Source organism: Grampus griseus, assembly GCF_964374135.1.
Source record: "Grampus griseus genome assembly, chromosome: 16".
NCBI lineage: Eukaryota > Metazoa > Chordata > Mammalia > Artiodactyla > Delphinidae > Grampus > Grampus griseus.
Window position 1 is genome coordinate 85,844,078 of NC_139010.1, and position 21,921 is coordinate 85,865,998.

At 56.3% G+C, this 21,921-nt stretch overlaps 1 protein-coding gene across 1 annotated transcript in view; it reads right to left on the reverse strand.

Moving 5' to 3' along the window:
* CFAP46 (cilia and flagella associated protein 46) overlaps nucleotides 1-21,921 on the reverse strand; it is a gene marked incomplete at both ends in the record, with an annotated part of 92,703 nt that overhangs the window by 38,996 nt on the left and 31,786 nt on the right. The window contains 10 exons of the mRNA XM_082673264.1: nucleotides 1,586-1,735; nucleotides 3,428-3,630; nucleotides 4,100-4,274; nucleotides 7,195-7,378; nucleotides 7,741-7,879; nucleotides 10,026-10,110; nucleotides 11,884-12,046; nucleotides 12,423-12,554; nucleotides 20,509-20,675; nucleotides 21,179-21,286. Coding sequence (XP_082529390.1) covers nucleotides 1,586-1,735; nucleotides 3,428-3,630; nucleotides 4,100-4,274; nucleotides 7,195-7,378; nucleotides 7,741-7,879; nucleotides 10,026-10,110; nucleotides 11,884-12,046; nucleotides 12,423-12,554; nucleotides 20,509-20,675; nucleotides 21,179-21,286 — 1,506 coding nt within the window. The remainder of the gene's footprint in view (nucleotides 1-1,585; nucleotides 1,736-3,427; nucleotides 3,631-4,099; nucleotides 4,275-7,194; nucleotides 7,379-7,740; nucleotides 7,880-10,025; nucleotides 10,111-11,883; nucleotides 12,047-12,422; nucleotides 12,555-20,508; nucleotides 20,676-21,178; nucleotides 21,287-21,921) is intronic.

Below are 21,921 nucleotides of genomic sequence, written 5' to 3' on the forward strand. Positions count from 1 at the left end.
CAGATCGGAGAGCTCAGAACCGGATCCTTCACCTCACAGCACACACATGAACCAACTTCAAGGGGATCTAAATCTGACATGTAGAAGTATAAAGCTTTTGGGAAAATACCATAAGAGGACATTTTCATGACCTTTGGGAAGGAAAACATTTTTTTAAACAGGACACAACAAGGCACTAGTCATAAAGGGAAAGATTAATACTTTTTCGTACACTAAAACTTGGAATCCGTATTCACAAGAAGACCTCAAGACAGTCAAGGCCCAGAGTGGAGGGTGACCTGCTGTCCTAAACTGTCAGAGTGTTTTTTCCAAGACAGATAAGGAACTCCTTCAATTCAACAAGGTAAAGACAGAGGCTTAATAAAATATGGGCGACCGATTGCACACGCAGGCCATGAAAGAGGACATTCAAGTGGCCAAAAGGCGCTGAGAGGCGTCCGGCCTCACCGTAGTCAGGGAGTGTCCGGCTGAGCCCAGTGAGAGGCCCACGCCCCCCAGACGGCCAGGTGAGAAGGCGGGCCTCACGGCACGACCACTGCCAAAGGCAGTCTGTCAACATGCTGTAGTTGGAGATACACGTGCTCCGTGACCAGAAACGCCGCTGCCGGGTGTGCCCTCCAGGCCCGTGGGCACGTGGGCCCTGAGACATCTGTAACAGGCACGCTGGAGACAGCCCCGTGCCTTCCGTGGCTGAAGGACAGACAGGCCGTGGTCGAGTCACCAGACGGAATACTCGTCACCGACGATGTGAACACAACCAGACACACGAAGCAGCGCGGAGGATTCCCGCGGACACCGCGCTCCAGAGAGAAGCCAGCCATGGGCGGTTAGAGGCCGAGAGTCTCTATTTCCACAAGCACAGAAACCAGGCAGGTGCGGGGCTGAAAAACAGCCCCCGAAGTAGCCCGGCGCTACCCCTGGAACCTGCGCACAGGTGTGATCGAAGTAAGGATGCCGAGCTGGGGAGGTTGCCCTGGATGATACAGGCGGGCCCCACGTGTCATCGTATGGGCCCCTGTACGTGGGAGATGAGACACAGACACAGCGGAGAAGCCACGTGACGACGGAGGCGGGGGGTGGGGGAGGTGACGCGGCCACAAGCCCAGGAGCCCCCAGGAGCTGGAAGAGGCAGGAAGGACCCTCCCCTGGGGCCTCCAGAGGGAATGTGGCCCCGCCGACATCTTGACTTCGGCCCGGTGATACTGACTTTGAACCTGTGGCCTCCAGAACTGTGAGGAAACCCTTTGTGCTGCTTTAAGCACCTGGTTTGCGGTGGCCGGTCACAGCAGCCGTGGGGCACTCCCAGGCATGGCTGAATTTCACGTGCAGGAGTGTGACCTGTGCGGGGAATGCGTGAGGAAAAGTCCCCGGGTGCTCAGGGAGGGGGAGGGGGCCGGGGACGGGCCTGTGGGAGGGTCTGGGGGCTCATGCCCAGGAGGCCCTGCTTCACAATTCCCTGAGCAGAGCCCTGTTTCTGCGCATCCCTCTCTGGTCCCACTTCACACCAGAAAGCGTCAGCTGTGACAACAAGCCAGGAGGCAGGACACGGACACAGGCCTGGGACGGCATCTTCAGGTCCACTCACCGGCTTCTGGAGAGTTGACCGGTTGACGGCAAAGTTGCTCTGATCCTGCTTAAATACTGATATAGCTTCTTCGGGGCAAGCGTAGGAAGCCCACTCTTCTATGCTTGCGGGTACGTCTTCAAGGCGTTTGCCAGGAGTGGGGCTTTGAAACTGCAAAGCAGGAAGCCAGGCTCTGCTTTAGGAGGTGGAGCTCACAGCAGACACCCAGGTGGCCCCACGGGAAAGGACGGGTCGGCAGCGCCTCTGGGGACGTGCGTGGCGCCCTCCCTGGGCTGCCAGCCCGACGGCAAGCCACGCCGGACCCACACGTGTCTCCACTTCCTGGAGAGCAGTGATGGGGGAGGGAGGCGGGGGCGTCCCCAGTGGGGACAGTGAGGCGGGACACCCGGGAGGGGTGCTGCCGTGAGCACAGCCCCAGAGACAGGCAATTCCTCCGGTGACAAGGTGACGTGCAGCACAGGCCCCCAGTGGATGGAGAGAAGGTGCTGTCCCACCCCACATGGCCAGGGCCCAGATGCACCTGGGCAGAGGGAGGGACCCGCTCTGGGAACGCAGACGACAGACCACAGGGGAGAAGCCAGACCCTCCCCGTGTCACCTCCTAACACCCGGGGCAGGGGGACAAGAACCACTGGCTCCACTTCCCAGGGGGAGAAACCGGACAGAGCAGCCAGGACAGCTCTGCCCCCTGCGGCCCAGCCTCTGGGACGAGGAGCCTCAAGGGCGGCTGGGGCAGAGCCTGGCCACCGGGAGGGCACGGTCACCTGCTTCGAGGCCCTGCCCTTGTCCTTGTCTCTGTCCTTGTCCTTGTCTCTGCCCTTGTCCTTGTCTCTGTCCTTGTCCTTGTCTCTGCCCTTGTCCTTGTCTCTGCCCTTGTCCTTGTCTCTGTCCTTGTCTTTTTCTCTGTCTTTGCTTTTCTCCTTCTCCTTTTGAAGCAACAATGAATGTGAACTCACTGCTGCTGGAATTCTACTTTCTGAAATTGATTTTCCTGCTGTTAATAAAGAAACCTGGGAAAAGAAAATCCGACTTTGCAACACTGATAACACAAGCGGGTCCCCCTCCTCCCACGCACTCAGGTATGAGGGCAGGTTGGGAGGGAGTGGCCAGGCCATGAGCCGCCCGGCGCAGAGGTGGCGGCAGTGCCCCTCGGCGGGTGGACACGCGGCCGCCCTCCTCTGCCCTCGGGGGGCTTCCTCCAGGACTCTGGGCCTGCGGGGACGCACAGCTGACCCTTACGAAGAGCTTGTCAGCCCCATAAAATGAATTAACGTCTCTAGTGAAGAACACACTCAAGTGACTTTTAGCGGTTCTCAAAGAATCGCAGAGCCGCTGCGTGGTGGGTGGTGGGTGGCAGTGGCCTGGGGCATCTTCAAGACCCAGGACGGCCTTCCCAGTCCTTCCTGCTGCCAAAGGGCGATGGCCCTGTTGTCCCCAGCACATGGCTGAGGGCAGGGTGCAAACCTGCCCCCAGAAGAAAGGCCTGTCCTGCCGACACTGTCCCACTGGGCGGGCACCGACGGCGAGAGGTCCTTGAGAACAAGAGTCGACCAGGAGCTGCCCCGGGGGCCCCGTAAAGAGGTGGTGGGAAGGAGGGCAGCTCGGAGGCCGTGCAGAGGGGGCATAGAGAAGGTTCTGGAAGCCCAGTGGCAGCGCGGTGGAAAGACAGGCTTCTGCGGGTGGTTGGGCAAAGGCGCTGGGGTGAGTCTTGGGGAGGAGGGGCCCCTTCGTAGGGAGCAGCGAGGCCCTCCCTCCTCCCCTGAGTCCCCAAAGCAGGGAGGGTGCTGCTGGGAAGGAGGGGAGAGACACAGGACCTGTGCAAGTGCAGGTCCCGGGGCCTCACCTGCCAGATGCGGCGGAGAAAGGTGTAAGCCATGAGGCAGTAGTCCTGGCGGCCGGCGGCGCTCGGGGCCGCCAGGGCCAGCAGCGTGTAGGCGCGGGCCAGCGTCTCAAGCTGTCGCACATTCCGAAGCTTCTCCAGGGAGGGGGGCCCCGAGCCCTCAGCCCCCGGGCCCTCCGGGGCCGCCGGAGTGGACACCTGCTCTTCTGGAAGACAGGGGCCGCTGCGTGCCCTCCCTGCCCACCCCCTGTGCCCGCCTGGTCCCCAGGGGCCCCTGCCACCCGGCCTGGGGTTGAGACTCTTCCAGAGGGGCATGCCACCTTCACAGGGGCCACCCTCAGGGACGGGCCTCCCAGGGCTCCCCCAGCGGAGACAACAGGCCCACCTGCAGGGACGCTGCAGCCACCTTCGGGGCAGTGAGGGGATGCCGCCCCTCCCTCCGTACATCTGGCTGGGCTCCCACCACCTCCCTATCACGCCTGGGCTGGGCCTTCCTGGTGGATGAGCTCTGCTGGAGCGGGAGGGACCAGCAGCCGGGGAGGCGGGGCCCTGACCTCGCCAAGCCCACAGGGCGCTGGCCTGCAGGGGCGTCGCAGGGATAGCGGAGCCCAGGAGCCCCTCACGGCGGGCGGCCCCTCCGCCCGCCACCGCGCCGCTCACCTGTGGCCCCCGCGCCTGCGGCTCCCGCACCTGCCGGCTCCGGGGAGCCCCTGTCGGGCCGCATCCTCAGCAGGATGTCGATCGCCCACTCCAGGTGGAAGACGACGTCTTCAAGAGGAAACTGGTTGTGGAACAGCCACTCGCTGAATTCCATGATGTAGTCAACCTTCTGCCACTCACTCTCTGGCTTCTTTGAGATTAAACAGAAAAGGGTGGTAAAGACACACACCTGCCACTCAGCAGCCCGAGGACCACACGGCAGGTGTTGTGTTCCCCCACCTCCTAGAAACAGAGGGGCTGCTTTTCACCCGTCTCTACCGTCACGAGACCACCAGGCTCGGCAAGACCTCCCACGTGCAGCGGGCAGCAAGACCAGAGCCAGGCGAGTGACCCCGGCCTCTGCTCCCTGCGGACGCCCCGCCACCTGCCCACCGGACCCCTCGCGGGCCCCGCGTGTCCCTCCCACCTCTGGGGCGACGCCGGCCTGAGGGGCTCTCTGCGGGCGCTCCACCACCAGCCCCGGGTCTCCTCCGGCACTTGGAGGTATGGACGGTTCTGTGGCTCACAGGGCTCGGAGGGCACTGAAGATGCTGCACCGTGCAGTGTGCAGCCCGAGTCAGACCCAGTATCGCTCATCAATCATCACTGCACGAAGGGAGGAAGCTGCCCTCCCTGCCCCCCCGAGAGCGGAGCCAGCCTGCCTTCCGCTTGCCGGGCCCCAGGCCCCACACCCCACACCTCACGCCTCACATGCCAGGAGGATGCGCGGCCGGAGGTGAGGGAAGGGGCCGGTTGGTGGGACACGCAAGGTCAGGGTGGACTCTCCCCAGGACACTGCCTGACGTCACCAGGGAGCGGGGGCATCCCAGCCCTGAGTGGGGTCCTCCCCCTCATTAGCAGGTGGGCAGAAGGGAAGAAGGAGTGGCCCTGAGCAGTGGGGCCTGGAAGCCAGGTGACAGATGACCACGAGTGCCAAGGAGGGGTCGGATGGGGCCTCAGAATGACCGTGACCATGTGGTCACGGGTGGCTTTGACAAGAGCTGTGCGAGAGAGATGATGGGGACAAGGGCGGTGGAAGAGGGAATGGTCATCGTTTCAACAACAGTGCTGGGAAAGCAGGCAGCCACACACTGAGGAAAGGAGCAGGACCCCTAACTCGCACCAAACACACGGCTGAGCTCAAGACGGATCAAAGACTCAAATGTGAGAGCTGAAACTATGAAACCCTTGGAAGGAAACGTAGAAATCTTCGTGACCTTGGATTACACGCTGGTTTCTCAGCTACGATGCCATACGCGTAAGCAGCAGAAGAAATAGACAAGTTGGACTTCATCAAGATTATAAACTTTTGGGCTTCCCTGGTGGCGCAGTGGTTGAGAGTCCGCCTGCCGATGCAGGGGACGCGGGTTCGTGCCCCGGTCCGGGAGGATCCCACATGCCGCGGAGAGGCTGGGCCCGTGAGCCATGGCCGCTGGGCCTGCACGTCCGGAGCCTGTGCTCCACAACGGGAGAGGCCACAGCAGTGAGAGGCCCGCGTACCGCAAAAAAAAAAAAAAAAAAAAAAAGATTATAAACTTTTGTGCTACAAATGACATCATCAAGAATACGAGAAAGCAGTTGAAAAGACAAGCCACAGAATGAGAGAAAATATGTACAAATCTTATATCCGATAAGGGACTTGTATCCAAAACACATAAAGAATTCCTACAGCGCAGCAATAAACAGACAAGAAACCAATTTTTTTTTTAAAAGGGCAAAGGATTTGAATAGACATTTCTCCAGAGAAGATGCACAAATGGCCGATTAGCACAGGAAAAACATGCTGCCAGTTACTACGTTAGTTACTAGGGAAACGCAAGTCAAACCATGACTCAGGTAGCTAAAGACAGTCATCACGTGACCTGGGAGTTCACTCCCAGCTATGTGCCCCAGAGAACAGCTGTAACGTGTCCGTGCAAACACTCGCACACGGCTGTCTACAGCAGCCCAGTCACAAGAGCTCCTAAGAGGAAGCAACACGGAGGCCCATCGGCGCAGCCTCCGTCCACACGATGGAGGACTATTCAACCAGCAGCGGTGAAGCCCGGACATGCGCTTCAACAGATGGAGCTTGGACGAGACGTCCAGGGAGGGCAGCCGGACACAGAGGACCCACCTCGTCTGGCTCCATGCGTGTAACGCTGGCTCACTGGGGCCAGCGGGGGTGGGGGAGGGACACAGTGCCCACGGACCTGGGTTTTGGGGGGCTGGTGAAATGTTCTAAAATTGATTGTGATGATGGCTGCATAACCCCGTGAATTTACTATAAAGCACCTTGTACCCCTAAGAAAAAGGAAGCAAAGGAAGGAAGGGGCAGAGAGCCTTTCCACGGAGTCTGTGCAGAGGGTTCCGGCAGCTCGGCTCGGCCAGCAGCCGCCCCGTCCATAGCACCGCCTGCTCCCCCGGCACAGCTGCCTGGCCCCAGGAACCCTGGCCTGGGCTCTAGGCGCGAGACGCAGGGGCACCCACGGCCGCTTGTAGTGGGCCCGGGCCTCTGCTTGACAGATGGGTCATGACCGCATGGCCATCGATGGAGCCTGTGTTCGGACCCCTTCCTGGGGACACCCCGACCCTGGAGCGCTCTGAAAACCTCGGTGGGATCTGCTCCGTGAAGGGGAAACGTTCTGCTCAACAGAAAAGCCTGTCAGGTGCCTGCCGCAGGGCACGTCTTTGGGGGCTTCAGTCCCACAATCAAGGGGCCTTCTTTCCCCCGAGGCAAGTCCCACAAGCTCTGCACCAAATCAAGGTGCCCGCCCTCCCCCAAATCTCCAAGCGCGTCGAGAGGAACACGTGTCTTGGCTTCTCGGGGGCGGGGGCCATCCCCAAGACCCCAAAACCCCAGAGGCTGCAGAGCCCCGCGGCCCACCCCCTGCCCTCCCCACACGGCCTCACAAGGACTGCGTCCCTCATGTGGGAGGACAGGCTCCGTCTGCCGCCCCGGCTCGTGTCCCGCTGCCCCCCCTTCCTTCCGGTTCTCCCGAGGGGCTGGGCTCCGCACCGCCCCCCCTCCCCCCGCACCTTCCCACCCCCGGGGGCTTCATCCGCAGACACACGGTGAGTCAGAGCCAGACCTGCAGGGCCTGGATGGCGTGGAGGTAGCAGGTCAGCTCCCCGGGGACACTCGTGGAGTTGAGGGCCAGGCGCCGCCACATGTGCGCCAGATACTCCTCACTCTGGTCTTTGAATCTCTGAATTTCCATCACGAAGTTCTGGCCGAGTCTAGCCTTCACCACGACCATATGTTTGAAAATCAAGCTGAAGAAAAGTAAAAGAGAGAAATTAGCGCCTGGATGGTGAAAGTCGTCCCCATATAGAAGGCACACCCACTGGAGTGTCTGTGCGCGTTCCTGCTCACGCAGAGAAACAAGGAAACCTGAGTGCCTCGGGGGTCTTGTGTCGTGCTGTGTTTTGCTTTTTCCGTTTATCATTTGTGTGTGTTGGGCTTAAATCCCCTCCCTTCGTGTGTTGACTTCTTGGTAGGGAAATAAAGTCACCAGGGGAAATGGGAGAGTGGGGGGCTGAGGAGGGAGCCACCCTGTTGGGGGGCTGCAGGGGAAGGTACCCCGGGGGGGGAGGCGCGGGGAGGGGAGGCGCCCTGGGGGGCCTCAGGGACTCACAGGCGGTGCGCCGTCCGCGGCAGCACCTGCAGGGCCTCGTCCAGCACCTTGAGGCAGCCCTCCCAGTCATGCTGGTCGGCGTGGCTGTGGAACAGCAGGCCATACAGCGCGGCCCTCAGCGTCAGGTCATCCTCGGCCCCTGCGGTGGGAGAGGGGGCTCAGGAGGGGCGCCGGTCAGGGGGTCTGGGGATGGAGGTGCTAGCAGCTGGGGGTCCACAGGACCGAGAGGCCCCCAGGGAGCACTCGGGACACGGCCGCCTGTCTGGGACACCCCGGGCCTCATGCCGCAGAGCCGGACAGCAGGTGGGACCGCGTGGAGATCCAGCCACAGGACCTCGTCATCTGCGTCCCTTAGACACACGCAGAGCTGCCCTTCCAGGGCCGGGCCTCGAGCAGCGGGAGTGACCCCGATCGTGGGAAACACATCAGTCCTTTTGGGACTGAAGGCTCAGGGGCTCCTCCCGGGCGACACCTGCGCTGCTGTCCTCCCTCCCCCACCTGCCTCACCTGCACCAGGTGCCCCCAGCTGCCCCTCACCCCACCCCGCCAGGCTTTCTCGGGCCCCGCAGTCCTCTAAGCCCTTTCCCTTTTGGAAACTCCCGTTACTCTTCCGTAATTTTAAAAATAAACAATGGGAGCGTCAGGAAAGAAGAAGCCTCTCCCCACCAGCCTCGCCCAGGCCGCTCGAGGGGCCGCCTCAGCCGCGCCGTCCAGCAAAGCAGAGCCCCTGCCCCTGGTGCCAGACACTCATGTTGTCCTGTTTTACCTCGCTGACCGTGTAGCTCTCTTTCCCGTTTTTGAATCGTTATAGCAAAGGGGTGAACACGCCCGTGGATCCTGCCGGCATGTTGTCCGGATGCTGGCTAAGAGGACAGCACCAACTCACACCACTTAGGGCCTGAGGGCTCACCGTGGCCCCCCACTGCCAGCGCTGGGACAGAATACAGGTGCCCAGGAGCAGGGGGATTGAGGCACGTGACCAGATAAACTGGTCAACGTCTTGACACTTGGGAACGTGGGTTCCATAGCGTGCTTTCCTCCTCTCATCTCGGCCGGGCCAACTCGGAACCACACGCAGCGGTGGTGAGGGCTCTTACAGTCAGGGCTCTGCACCCCCTGGTTGGCAGCAGGGCCACATGCCCCTGGACGTGGCAACCCCGCTTGCCAGAAATTCCAGACGGTGCCTCGGACGAGCAGGGAGAGACTGCCCGTGCGAGTTCACCTGCTGAGCCGTCGGGGCCATTTGTTACTGCAGTGTGGCATCTCGTAGCCTGACTAATGCAACTGCTCGTGCATTACAGAAATGGATCATTTAGCTGCTAAATTTGATGCCAGTACTTTTCCAGTGTTTACTTTTTAATTTTCTCATTTCTCATTATTTAAATTTTCACGTATTTTGAAAGTGTGCCTCTTTGATCACTCTAAACTTTAGGCAGGAATCTTTCCTCAGAACATTGCTTTGCTCAATTCTACTTTCTCATTTTTTCCTATGGTTTGAATTGTTAACGCTGCTAAACCATTTAGCTGAGTATGTTTCAGCACGTGGAGTAAAGCGTACACGGGCTCCACGCGCTCCGGGCGGTGCCGGGACCCCAAGCAGCCGGCTCCTCACTGGCCCTTGCAGTCCTGCGGGTCTGGGCTGCTGTCTGCATCTCCCTCTGCGGCACCAGCAAACAATCTTACCTGGGGGTCTAGAGTTCAACTCAGTGTTTAATTACACACGGTCACATCTTTGTTCACTATTTTAAATCGAGTCTCTCTCTCTCGTAGACTCTGAGGCACCTGAGGGAGGGCCACGGCTCTAATCCACACATTCACGCTTTGCGGTACACACCGTGGCCCTTACGCTAACAGGGATGATAATTTTTTAGCAGATAATCATTTTTTATTTTAGAAATAAATTATACAATATGTTTTATTTTATTAAGGTCACTACTTTTTTTCGCAGAAGTATATCTCCACATTTTTATGGAAATGGAAAAGTGTGATTTACCTGTCAGAAAAACCCAGAGGCTAGATTTCAAGGCTGCCTGGGAGGGCGCAGGGTGGCCCTGAACTGGGGGGCCACCTAGGCTTGGGGGGTTTCCTCATGCTTACAGTGGGGGTCCCCGATTGCTCGCGAGGAGCCCTCACCCTCACCGTGCCTGCCCGAGTTCAGGGCTGAGCAGGCATTTCCCGTGGTCACTGCCACGACTTCACCTGTTCTACACAAGGCTCGGGATCTAACAACACCAGGCCCTGCCTGGCCTCATGTCAGCGGCTCCGTCTGTCCTGCATCTACAAACCTGAGAGAAAACACCCTTCCATCGTCCCTCCACTTTGGAAGTCGGCTGTGGGCCACTGGTGCAGAAGCAGCGTCTTCCCTTTTTCCTAAAGCAAAAACAAATCAACAGTACAGACGTTTGAAAGTTGCAGTTTCTTCTTTCACCAGTTTGTTTTTCATTTGGTTCAGCATTGAATTACGGAAGCTGCGGCTAAATTTCTGAAACACTAAGTCACAAAAAGTGGAATCACATTTCCCCTGTAAGAGAAGGCGCTCCAGTTCAAGGTTCACTACCTTAAAACACACACACACGCACAGACTAGCCCTGCAGCACAGTCTACGGCTTACAATGACACGAAGCAGACAAGTCAGTTGTATAGCTTTGAGTCAATAGGATCAAAAGCACATTAGGAAAACTTATGGGACACGAAAAAGCAGGGCTCAGGGGGAAGTTTACACCTGCAAATGCCGACACTGAAAAGGAAGAAAGATCTCAAACCAACAACCTAAGTTTACACCTTAAGGAACCTGAAAAAGAACAAACTAAATCCAAAGTTAGCAGAAGGAAGGGAATGTTAAGGATTAGAGCACAGAAAATAAAAGGAACAAAATCAATGAAACCAAAAATCGATTCTTTGCAAAGATCAACAAAATAGACAAACCTTTAGCTAGACTGGCAAAGAAAAGAAGAAAGAAGCCCAAATAACTAAACTCAGAAATGAAAGTGGAAACAGTACTATCAACCCCACAATGATAGCAAGAACTATAATAGAACCCTACTAGCAACTGTCTTCCAACAAATGAGATCGCCTACAAGGAACGGAAAAATCCCTCGAAACACTCAAATTGCCTAAGAAGAAATAAAAAATGGCAACAAAATTCTAACAGTAAAGACTGAATCAGTAATCAGAAACCTTCCAGTTAAGAAAATTCCTGGACCAGCTGGCTTCCCAGGTGAATTCTACCAAACATTAACAAAAAGAATAACACTTATCCTTCTCAACTCTTCAAAAAATTGAAGAGGAAGGAACATTTCCTAACTCATTCTATGAGACTAGCACTACTTTGATAGGGGTCCAGATAAAGACATCACAAGAAAAGAAAATTATAGATGAATGCGCTTTATGAACATAGATGCAAAAATTCTCGACAGAGTAAGCTGCTGAATTGCAGATCAAGTCCAACAACACAGTGAACATATTATTCACCACGACCAAGGGAGATTTGTCCCAGGAACACAAGGCTGGTCCAACCTAAGGAGTGCAACCCATCGCCTTAACAGGACAGAGGAGAAAACCACACGATCAGCTCAACTGCTGGAGGAAAGGCATGTGACAAAATCCAAAAACGTTTCCTCACAAAATCTCTCAGAAAACCAGGAGTGGTGGGAAAACTCCTCAACACAGTAAAGTTGTGAAAAACTCACAGCTAGCGTGATACTCAAAGGTGACAGACTGACGCTTTCTCTTTCAGATCAAGGGAGGTCCCGGGGCCGCGACCTACCGCACTCCTGGGTGACGGCGGAGGGGGAAGGAGGCCTCACTCCCCGAGGCCCACCAGATGCCTGTCCACTGTCAGGCAAAACCTCCCTGGGCCCTGAGTGGGTCTGCGCCCCCACCCTCCCTCCTCTCCCCTTTCCTACTGGCGCTTTCTAGGTCTGAGTTAGGGTTCCCTCAGGGATGGGGGAGGACGGAGCTGAGCCCTGAGCGCAGCCAGGAGCCGCCCCGCCTGCCCCACTGGGATCTCACGGGTGTCAGCGTCCCCTGTCCCCCATGCAGCCGTCGTGTTCATCGCCTGAGTGCTTCCACGGGGCCCGTCTTTCCTCGGGAGCCTCGCCCACCGTGCTGGAGGAAGGACGCGAGAGGCGGCCCAGGGCACACCTGCTTTCTGGCCTCCGTCTTGTTGATGACGCTGATGACCTCCTGAGTGGCGCTCTTGCACTTCTTCCTGTTGACCGCAGAGGACAGCAGCGGCAGCCAGGTGTTCCAGAAGTGTCGGGCGGCCTGCATCACCAGGGCGCTGCTCCCCGCGATGCCCCCAAACCTGGAAGGGAAGGTCTGACCTGGACAGGTATAGGCGCCGAGGGGAGGGGTGGGGCCCCAAGACATCTCTGCAGGACCAGGACGGGCTCTGCTCAGGGCAGCCCCGCCGTGACCCGCTCACGAGCTCCGGCTCCCCGTTCCTCGGGCCCGTCCTGGCTCAGACGCTCAGGGCTGCCGGGAACCCCCGGGGGTGAGGTGGGTGTCACCGCACGGGGCAGGCGATGACCCTGGTCACAGGGCCACTGGGGGAGGGGCCGGCCTTGGGGACAGTCCCCAGCGAGCACCACGCCCCGCAGGCACCATCGTCCCCACCCAAAACACGCACCCCAGACGCGCCACGCGCACGACGACCCTGGCCACCGGGGGCCGCAGCCCACCTCGCACTCTCAACGAAGGCATTGGCGGCCGTCAGGCGCAGCTGCTTCCAGCCCTTGAGGTTATCCATGATGCTCCTGCCCTGGATGCAGGCTGCGGTGCTCAGCATCTCCGCCACCAACTCAGTCTCCACCCTGCAGACAGACAAGCGCCACGGCTCCCAGGAGGCTCCTAGGGGAGGGAGGTGCCGCCGAGAGGGGAGAGCCCTGGGGACACCCCACCCCGGCCCCTGGAGAGAGCCCTGGGGAGTCCAGAGTAACGTCATGAAGGTCCCCAAGCCAGAACTAACTGGCTGAGTCCAGTCAACCCGCAGAACCATGAGACAGAATCATAAGCTGATGTTTGAATGACTAATACGTAGGGTGTCCTGTGCGGCAGCAGCAGCAGAACAAGGCGCCCACCCCAAGCGAGGCCGGGCCCTGCCGGAGCGATGGGGCCCCGTTCCCCGTGCCCCAGAGCACGTCTTGTTCAGGGGGCCTAGGCTCTGCGCTGAGAGCTCAGAACGTACAATTTAGACTCAGCAACGTCAAGGGTGCCACGAGCTCTCTTCTCTCAGCCAAGCCGTGGCTTGTGCACGTAACAACCACACGCACGTCCCTGCAACTCGGCTCAGGGGGCACCAGGCTTACTCTAGGAGAAAAGCACTCGTTTCTGGGTAGACCTCCCCGCCATGGCCTGGGAGGCCCCAAAGGCAGGTACCCACCTGCAGGAGCCAGCTGCTCCGCCACCCTGCCCGTCAGGAGTCTAGGGGAGAAAGAGACTGTCCCTCCGCCTACAAGGATCTGCAGGGCACGGCCAAGCTCATGCTCTAGGGGTGAATCGGAGGCTGGCCCCGTCCCCCAGGATGGGCGTGCCAACCCAGCAGGAGGTGGAGGAGAGCCTGGCCCTGCTGGGCCCTGGCGTTGCTGTCCTGGAGACCTGGATCTTTAGGACGTGGTCCTTGGGGAGAGTCTGTCAGTGACAACTGGGTGATCTGCTGATGGCGACCACCTATATGCTTACGGCTTACTCTGTTCTATCAGCCACTGAGAGAGGAATGTCGAGATCTGCAGCTGTAATTGTGGCTGTATCGAACTTTCTGCTTCTTGAATTTTGAAGCTCTGCTGTTAAGTGTATACACGTTTAAGATTCTTACGTGTTCTTGCTGACTGAACCCTTTTATCTTTGTGAAACGCCTCTCTACCTCTGATCACACATCCTGGGAGCTTTACTCCAGCCCCACGGCGTTCTTGCAGCTGCTGCCGCAGAGGCCATCTGTCCCCCTCCTTTCACTTTTCACCTGTGTCTTTGTATTTGAAGAGTGTCTCTTGAAAATGGCTTCGAGTTGGGTCTTGCTTTTTGGGTCCAGTGGGATAAACTCTGCACTTTAACTGGAGTGTTGGTCCATTTACATTTAATGGATCTGTTGGTGTGGTTTTGGGTTAAACCTTCGATTTTGCTATTCGCTTTCCTTCTGTCCCATACGTTCGTCCTTTCTTTCCTCCCCTCTTGGATTAATTGAATATTTTTAGTGTTCAATTTTATCTTCTCCATTGGATGTCTAGGTATAATTCTTTTATTGTTTCTGTAGTACTTGCTCTAGAGACTGCAACATACATTCCTAACTAATCACAGTCTATGGTGAATTAATATTATACCACTTCACAGACAGTGTAAGAACTCTCGATATACCCCATCTCTCCCATTCCCATCCTTTGTGTTACCCCTGTCATACATTGTATTTCCACATTTGTTAATAATCCCACAATGCAATGTATTTTTGTTTGAAACAGGCGTATGTCTTTTAAAGAATTCAAGAACCGAAGGGGGGAAAACCTTTTATGTTCAGCCACACAGTCACCACCTGGGGCGTTCTTCACTACTTCCTGAACTGAGTTTCCATCTGGTACCATCTTCCTTCAGGCTCAAGAACTTCCTTTAGCATTTCTTGTTCTGTGGGTCTTCTGGGAATGGATTCTCTTAGTTTTAATTACTTAAAACTAGTTTTAGTTTTAATTAATCTAAAATGGTTTAGTTTTAATTAATCTAAAATGGCTTGATTTTGCCTTCATTTTTCAAAGGCTATTTTTGGTGTATACAGAATTCTAGATCGACAGGGTTTTTTCTTTTTTACCACTTAAGATGGTTTACATTGTTCCTGTTGAGAACTCGCCTCTCATCCCTGTTTCCCTGTGTGCAATGCGTCCTTTTCCCCTTCCACCTTCCTTCCAGGGTTTTCTTGTCACCTTGGTCTCCAGCGATTTGCCTACAATAAAAATAGGTGTGGCTTCCCTCGTGTATATCCTGCTTGGAGTTCATTGAAAATCCTGGATCTCTGGGTTGATACTGTTAATTCAATTTGAAACAATTTCAACTATTACAGTTTTGAATATACGTATTCCCACCTCGCCTCTGTCCTTCTGAGACCACACCTGCACTTGTGCTGGCCCATGGGCTCTAGCCCACTGGTCCCCAAGGCACTGCTCCTCCGTTTTTCAGGACTTTCTCCCTGTGCCTCAGTTTCCATAGTGTGCCGGCCTGTGTTCAGAGTTACCGATCAGATGTCGAGCTCGCCCACTGCTATTTCCGTGTCAGAGGTTGTACTTGTCATGTCTAGAATTTCCACTTAGTTCTTTAATTAGAGTTTCCATTTCTTTGTTGGAATTCACCACCTGCAATTTGCCCATTAAAATCCTTTCTTTCCTTCCTTGTATTTACAATAACTGTTTTAAATCCATCGTCTGCTAATTCCAACATCTGTGTCATGTCTGAGTCGGCTGACTGCTTTTTCTCCTGGGATGGGCCACAGTTTCTTGTTTTTCCACATGCCTGGTGATGTTCGCTGTTACGCTGGGCGGGGGGCGGGGGGCAGGATGGAGGGCTGTCTTGCTGAGAGTGTGGATTATGTTGCCTTCCTTTCAAGGAAGGTGGGGTTTCATTCTGGCAGGCAGTGGATTCACCTGTGGCTCACCCTTATCCTACTGAGATCTGGACTAGGCGTCTTAGGGCAAGACTCGCGTGGCCCTTAGAGCCCAGTCCCTAAGGCGTGGTCTTCCTGAATGCCCCGGCGGTTCAGCAAGGGCTCCCTGACTGTCCTGGGTCAGCACGGGGCCTCTGGCATCTCTGTCGCCTGCTTCCTGCCAGGCCTGCAGGATCTGGCCTTCTCTGTCCAGGAACCTCCTCGCTCGTCTTGCATTCTGTGGAGTCCAGAGGCCCCAGCAGCCCCAGGGTTTGGTCTCTGCCTCCCGAGAGCATTTCTTCTGTCTGGGCTCCAGCTCCCGGAGCTGCAGTTTGGGCAGCGCCCCGCGCCCCCAGGCAGAGCGCGAGGGTGCACGTGGGGCTCACTTCTGATGGCCTCTTCTTGCAAGAAGCGTGGCCTTGGGCCATCTGTTGGCCAGTGTCTGGAAGCAGTTGTTTCATGTATTTTGTCAAGTTTTACAGTTTTTTAAACAGCACAAGAGTATGAGATCCACTGTGTGTCATGGCCAGAACTGGTAGAAAAAGTGACTTTTAAGTTCACATAAAAACCCAACAGTGATGATGATTATGTCAAATAAAAGTGCTAAACAAAGTAGAAAGGTAATCTCTGTTGGTCTGTTTTAGGGATCTACATGAAATTCCTATTAATATATATTCCTTTACATTAATAGTATAAATATGAACCTGATTCTGGCAATTACACACTCAGAGGTGAGAATACTAATTGATTAGTAACTGCACTATTTTTCACCAAGATCTGAAAACTATTTTCACTATTACTGTGAAATGCTATCATGAAAATTACTGTGACCAATTCCACACTGAGTTTCTTTACATAACTTGCAAAATAGAAAAAATGAGCATAAAAATTTGAAATATGTATAACTGTTTTGAAAAAAGGCGCATCACCTGCGGCACACGCCACGCGCTGAAGTTGACCGCGGATCCTGCCGACTGGGGACCGGGCCCAGGGCTCTGAGGGGCCAGCAAGGCCACCGTGCAGTCGGCATCCCCTAGAGAGCCAAGGGCCGCCCACCTCTGCCTGTCCAGCCTCCCAGCGCCCAGCTCCAGGCCTAGACACAGCTGGCCCTCAGTGTGGTGAAAAACGGGTCAGGTCCACAGTCAAGCCCGGGTAGGGGTGACCCCACTGAGAGTAGTGACACCGACCACCACTAGAGGACAGCAACAGTCTACAAATGAGTTCTCCAAGGTCTTGAGGTGAAAACCAAACTTTTACATAGTCTTGCATGACCTCCCCTTTCCCTATTACCATACGTAAACATTTATATTTTTAGCCTATTTTATTATAAGAATTGCTGTTTTAAAATAAAAGTTAATTTAAGGGTCACTGAGGAAAGAACGGCGAAGCTGGGGCACACACCCATCACCGCAGCAGGCACCCTGCCACCCCGTCCCCTCACAAGCTCTGCGGTGCCGGCAACGAGTAGTGAAATCAGCCTTAACTCCGCTATAAGAAGACGAGGCAGCAGCCCTCACACACCGACTCTTTCTTTATGAATGTAGTCTTTTTCTTTCTTTTAGAATTAACCTTCTAATTTTTATCAAAGTGGTACCTACCACATGGTTGAGAACTACTCCCCTACCCAGCCCCCAGTCCTATTCCCAAGAGGGAATGACTCCTAGGTCTTCAGCTCTATCTTCTAGCAGGTATACGCTTTCCTCCAAAAAACTGGCTTCTATCTTGATTTCCCAATTTATGAATTTTAAACATTACCTACAGAAGTCCCTTTTCCCAACTTATGAATATAGCCGGTCCCAGCATTACTTTTAATTCCCTTATTATCTTTGTACCTCAGAATATTCAGCTTCTCAGATGAGGGTCTCACGCCACCTGTCCTCGTCCCCCTTCCCGCTGCTAAAGTATGTTATCTGTGCTTTTACTTTACTTTCGTACTGTCAAAATTGGTAACATTGATATTTTACTGGGTAACCACAAATAAGCCTTCTTTGTCAAAATGCTAATCCTAACACTGGAATATCAATAAACACCCAGATAATGTCTGTGTTTCTCACTGAAGAGGCAAGCTATTACTTTTGTTACCTCCTGGCATTTCCAACTGGCTTTTCTCCCTCCCTCCTTTGCCACAATACCTGTAAACTCTCCACAACACTGGGCCCTCCTCTGGCCCTGCCCGCACCCCCAGGGCCCTCCCCTGCATCCTTGCCGAGGAGGCTCTCTCAGCAAGCAGTGCAGCTGGGCACCTTTTCTGGACTGCATCTCCATTTCCAGCATCCAACATCTTTCTCTTTTCTGGGTTACTCCCTTGTTTTTCTGGAGTGTATCCTCAATTAACTTTCTAAAAACAGGTGTGTGACAAATACATTTTCTAGGTCCTCATCTGTTTAAAAGTAGCTTTCTTTACCAGGATACTTGAAAGTTTGGGTGAGTTAGAATTACATGTTGAAAACTACTTCCACTTAGAACGTTCCACTTTCTTTTAGCTGCTAGTGATGGTTTCTGAGAAGACTGATGCGTTTCTATTTCCTTCTTCTTTTTCTTTTCTTCTAAACGCTGTAGGATAGTCTCCGTATCTACCGTGACCTGATGACCCCATGACGTATCTGGATGTGAGTATCTCTTCATTCTTCTCGCCGGTCATTTAGTGGGAGGGTCAGTCATGAGACGGTGTCCTCTGCTCAGGGAAGCTCCTGCTTTTCACCCCTTTCTTAAGAACGCTTTCTCCCCTCTTTCTGGAATTCCAATAGCTGGGTTTAGGACCTCCTACTGTTTCTTCTGGCTTTTCTGTCACATTTCCTTCTGTCCTTCTTCATATATTTCCTGCACGATTTCCTCACACTTTATCTTCTAGCCCTTCACTGACTTTATTTTCAACTTCAGAAATTACCTTTTTAATTTTGAAGAGCTCTTTAGTCCTTTTCCTTTTATTCCTCATTCCTTTTCCATAACACATTTTAACTTCTAAATGCTGCATCTTCTCAAATACCTTGGACGTTATTATTATTATTTTTTTAATACTTCTTCTGATCATCATGTAATCTGTTCTGTGGAATGAATTACAGAAACCTCAGCTACAGCTAGAGTCAGGCCAGGCCTGTCAGGGAGGTCCCACGTCCGCCACGCACCGCAATTACCCCAAACAGGAAGGGGCCTCACCTACATCTCAGACAGGAAGGGGCCTCTACTCACTGTGCAGCAGGAGGAAGGAACCTTCCCTCCACCCCCAACAGCCCGGCCGATCAGAGTCCGGCACAGACAGCCAACAGGAAGCCTCGGTACTTTGGACCCCCAACTCCCCCAGTGGACTCTGGCTATCACAGCCCCCCCTGACTCCCCCTTTTTCCTAGAAAAGCAAGATCCCCCTCCTTGTTTTCCACATTTCCTGTGGTCCACCGAAGTTTGCATTTCCCTAATTGCAATTCCTCTGCTATTCCTGAATGAACCCGCCTCTCCTGGTGAGATAACTGGACATATTATATTATAAAAGCTGACAGTTTCTTCCAGAGTAATTTTCCCTATTTCTTCTCGTTGGTCTTCTCTTCAGAGCTGAGGGCCTCTCAAAAGTCTGAGGAACCTCTGTTCACACTGGAGAGTGTGTATAAGATGCTGTGCGGAGCTCGGAAGGGCTCGTCTGCTGACGAGCACAGCTTTACAGTTGTTGGTGGAGACCAGTGTCTGGTGGGGACCCCTGTGCTAAGGACCAGAGGCTTCCGGGAATAACCCCGAGTCCCTGGCTGCTATCAGATGTCCTGCCGGGGGGCCGGGTGTTCCGTGCGCTACCGCTGCGCCTTCTCCATCTCCGTAGGCTGGGCACCTGAGCCAGCGGCCCCCTGGCCGTCACGGAGCCCTCGGCCCCCACCTGCTGCACGGTGAGGCCAGGGCAGGACGTTCGAAAGCCTTTCAGAAGCCAAGTCCTTCTCAGGATGGATTGTTGAGCAAAAGCCACCTCCGTTTTGGAGGAAAGGCAGTCACGAGGGAAAGCCCCTTGCGGGGGTGGGCGCAGTGAGACATGCTGGGCTGGCCTGGGGGCTCCGTCCAGCCTCTGCTTCAGCTGCCTTGGTTTTCACGCCAGCAGCTGCCGGGGCTCCCCGCTCCGCCTCCACCTGCTGGGTGGCCTCGGCCAGGGCCTCAGCCTCTGCCTGCCTTGGTTTCCTTGCTCCCAGTGCGGGCACGGCAGCCCCTGCCCAGGAGCCGCTGCAGGGACAGATGAGGTGCGGGTGGGGCCTCCACGGGAGCTCGGAGCAGCCTGTGGCCCTGGCTGCATGCGAGGCGGGTGACCACAGCTCGGGTCATGGTCACTTGTCAGCCCCCAAACACCCACGGGGGTGTCCCACGCAGGCCCCAGAGCAGCTGCTGGGACGTGTCGGCCGCGCTCCCGCAGCTGGCCCCGGGATCCTGACCGGAAGAGGCTCAGGCCTCCACTCCCATCACCCAGAGGCAGGAGGCCAGGCCTCCCTGGATCCGGCCTCGAGCGGTCAGCTTGGCTGTGCGGCCACGATGGGTATCTTCCTGGCCTGGGGGCCAGGATCCTGTGTTTCAGGAAATAGACTCAGAAGTAAGGCAAAGAGAAGAGCCTCAAGGGAAACAGTCTTTACAGCAGAAATACTCACAACAGAAACAACTTTAAAACAACCTCCTGTTTAGGAAGACGGAAGGGTCAGAAGCCCTGATTACCGACGAGCTGAACGGGGCCCGGGGCACGGGAGCAAGCGGCCTGGAGCGCCTGCGGCCATCCCGGCACCCTGGAGAGCCCGCCGCCAGCAGCGCTCGGGCGGAGAGGAGCCAGTGGCGGGGGGCTATTTTCATTTCACTGAAATCACCCTTCAGTTACTTCCGACTTTACGTGGCCTCCAAAGTCGCCTGCTCAAAGCTAACTCAACAAAGCTGCCTGCCTGTGGGAGCGGCCGCCGGTTGAGCCTTGCGGCCCTTTCGGCCTCTGAGCCCCTGTCACGCCCGCAGCTGGCGGGGCTCGTGGGGCCTCGGGACCCTGCTGAACACGGCTCTCCAGGGGCCGCAGCTGAGGCGTTGCCCCGGCCGGCGCGGGGCTGGCGGGGTGGCTCCAGGGCCGAGTGGGTGAGGCTGCCCCGCCTGGCGGGCTCAGAGGACGCACCGCGCCACAGGGACACAGGTCGGGCGCTGGGGCGACTCACGAACTGAAGGCCTGCAGGTGCTTGATGCCCGTCTGGATGGCCTTCTGCGAGCAGGCCATGGTGGCCTCGTGGTCCCGGGCCACGTAGGTGAAGTGGGTCAGCCGCGTCAGGGTCTGCAGCTCCACGAAGGGGTCCGACCAGCTGCACTCCAAGGCCATCTTCACCAGCTGCCAGTGGCAGGGGAGAGGGGCGTCTGTGAGTGGGTGGGGGGCGTCTCTGCTGCCAGCTCACGGCTGACATCACATGGATGGGTCCAGTGGTCACCCGGCCTAGGCCGAGTCACCTGCAAGGCTGAGGCTCCAGCTGCCAACTGCGGCCAAGCCTGGGTGGGGCTGGTGGGTTGAGGACAAATGTCCCAGTGTCCACACTGCGTTCCTGCCACATGGGCAGCCCTGCCCTCTGACGAGCCAGGAGACCAGACTCAGGGGCCCTGAGGGGACCCTCGGCTCTGTTGGCAGCGCTGTGCAGAGAACACGGCAGGGCCGCTGGCCACCTGGGGCTCCTTGTCTCGACAGCACAATTCGAATAAGCACCTCGAGTTGGGGAGCCTTGTCGGGGCACAGCCCCTGGAATGCCTACCAGGCACCTAGTGACACCTGCGTGGGCCAAGGGGGAGGAAGGTGACTTCTGGGGGGACGTGACACCTGTGGGGTGAGGGAGCGACAGCTACCTGAGCCAAGGGGGGCACCGTGAAGTCCATGAGGCCCAGCCCGTTGCAGGAGTGCATCTCCAGAGCAACGAGGACTCCGGTCACCGAGTTGATGCCCTCGTTGGCGCTCTGGTGGGAAGGAAGTGCAGAGGGCCCGTCAGCCCCGGGGCTGGAGAATCTGGACTACTCGGGAAGTGACCCTGTGAAACATCAGCTCTGCGGCAACGATCGGAGCTGTTTGTGTAAGTGTTTGTCTCCAAGCTACCTCTTCACGTAATAAAGAGGAGTAGGCGCTGCAGCCCCCAAGGTGGCCCGGAGGCTGGCTGAGCCGGCCAGAGGTGGAGGGCAGGTGGCCAGGCACAGCAGTGGCCCTCTGCCTAGAGGCCCCTCCCTTGGTCCTGCTCCAACCCGGTGCTCACTCCCGGCAGGCTCAGATGCCCCTCCCTGATGGTCCCTGCCTTGCCAGCCTCACTTCCCACCTGAGCCACGTGTCCTGGCTCCAGCTGGGGCCCCAGGGAACCTCCCACTGGCCTCCATCCACGGCCCACATCTGCAGGAGGAGAAGCCGTGGGGCTGGCCCTGCCCCCTCCCCTCTGGGTCCCTGCATCCTCACCCCGACGGCCTTGCGTTCACAGCTCAGGTGGCCCGTGGGGCCCTGCCAGGGAGGTGTCCCCCTGTGGCCTAGACACATCTCCAGATAAAGCCACAGCGAGGTGTCACCGAGGGTGGACAGCGCCCCCAGAGGCCCAGCGGCTCTTGGTGGA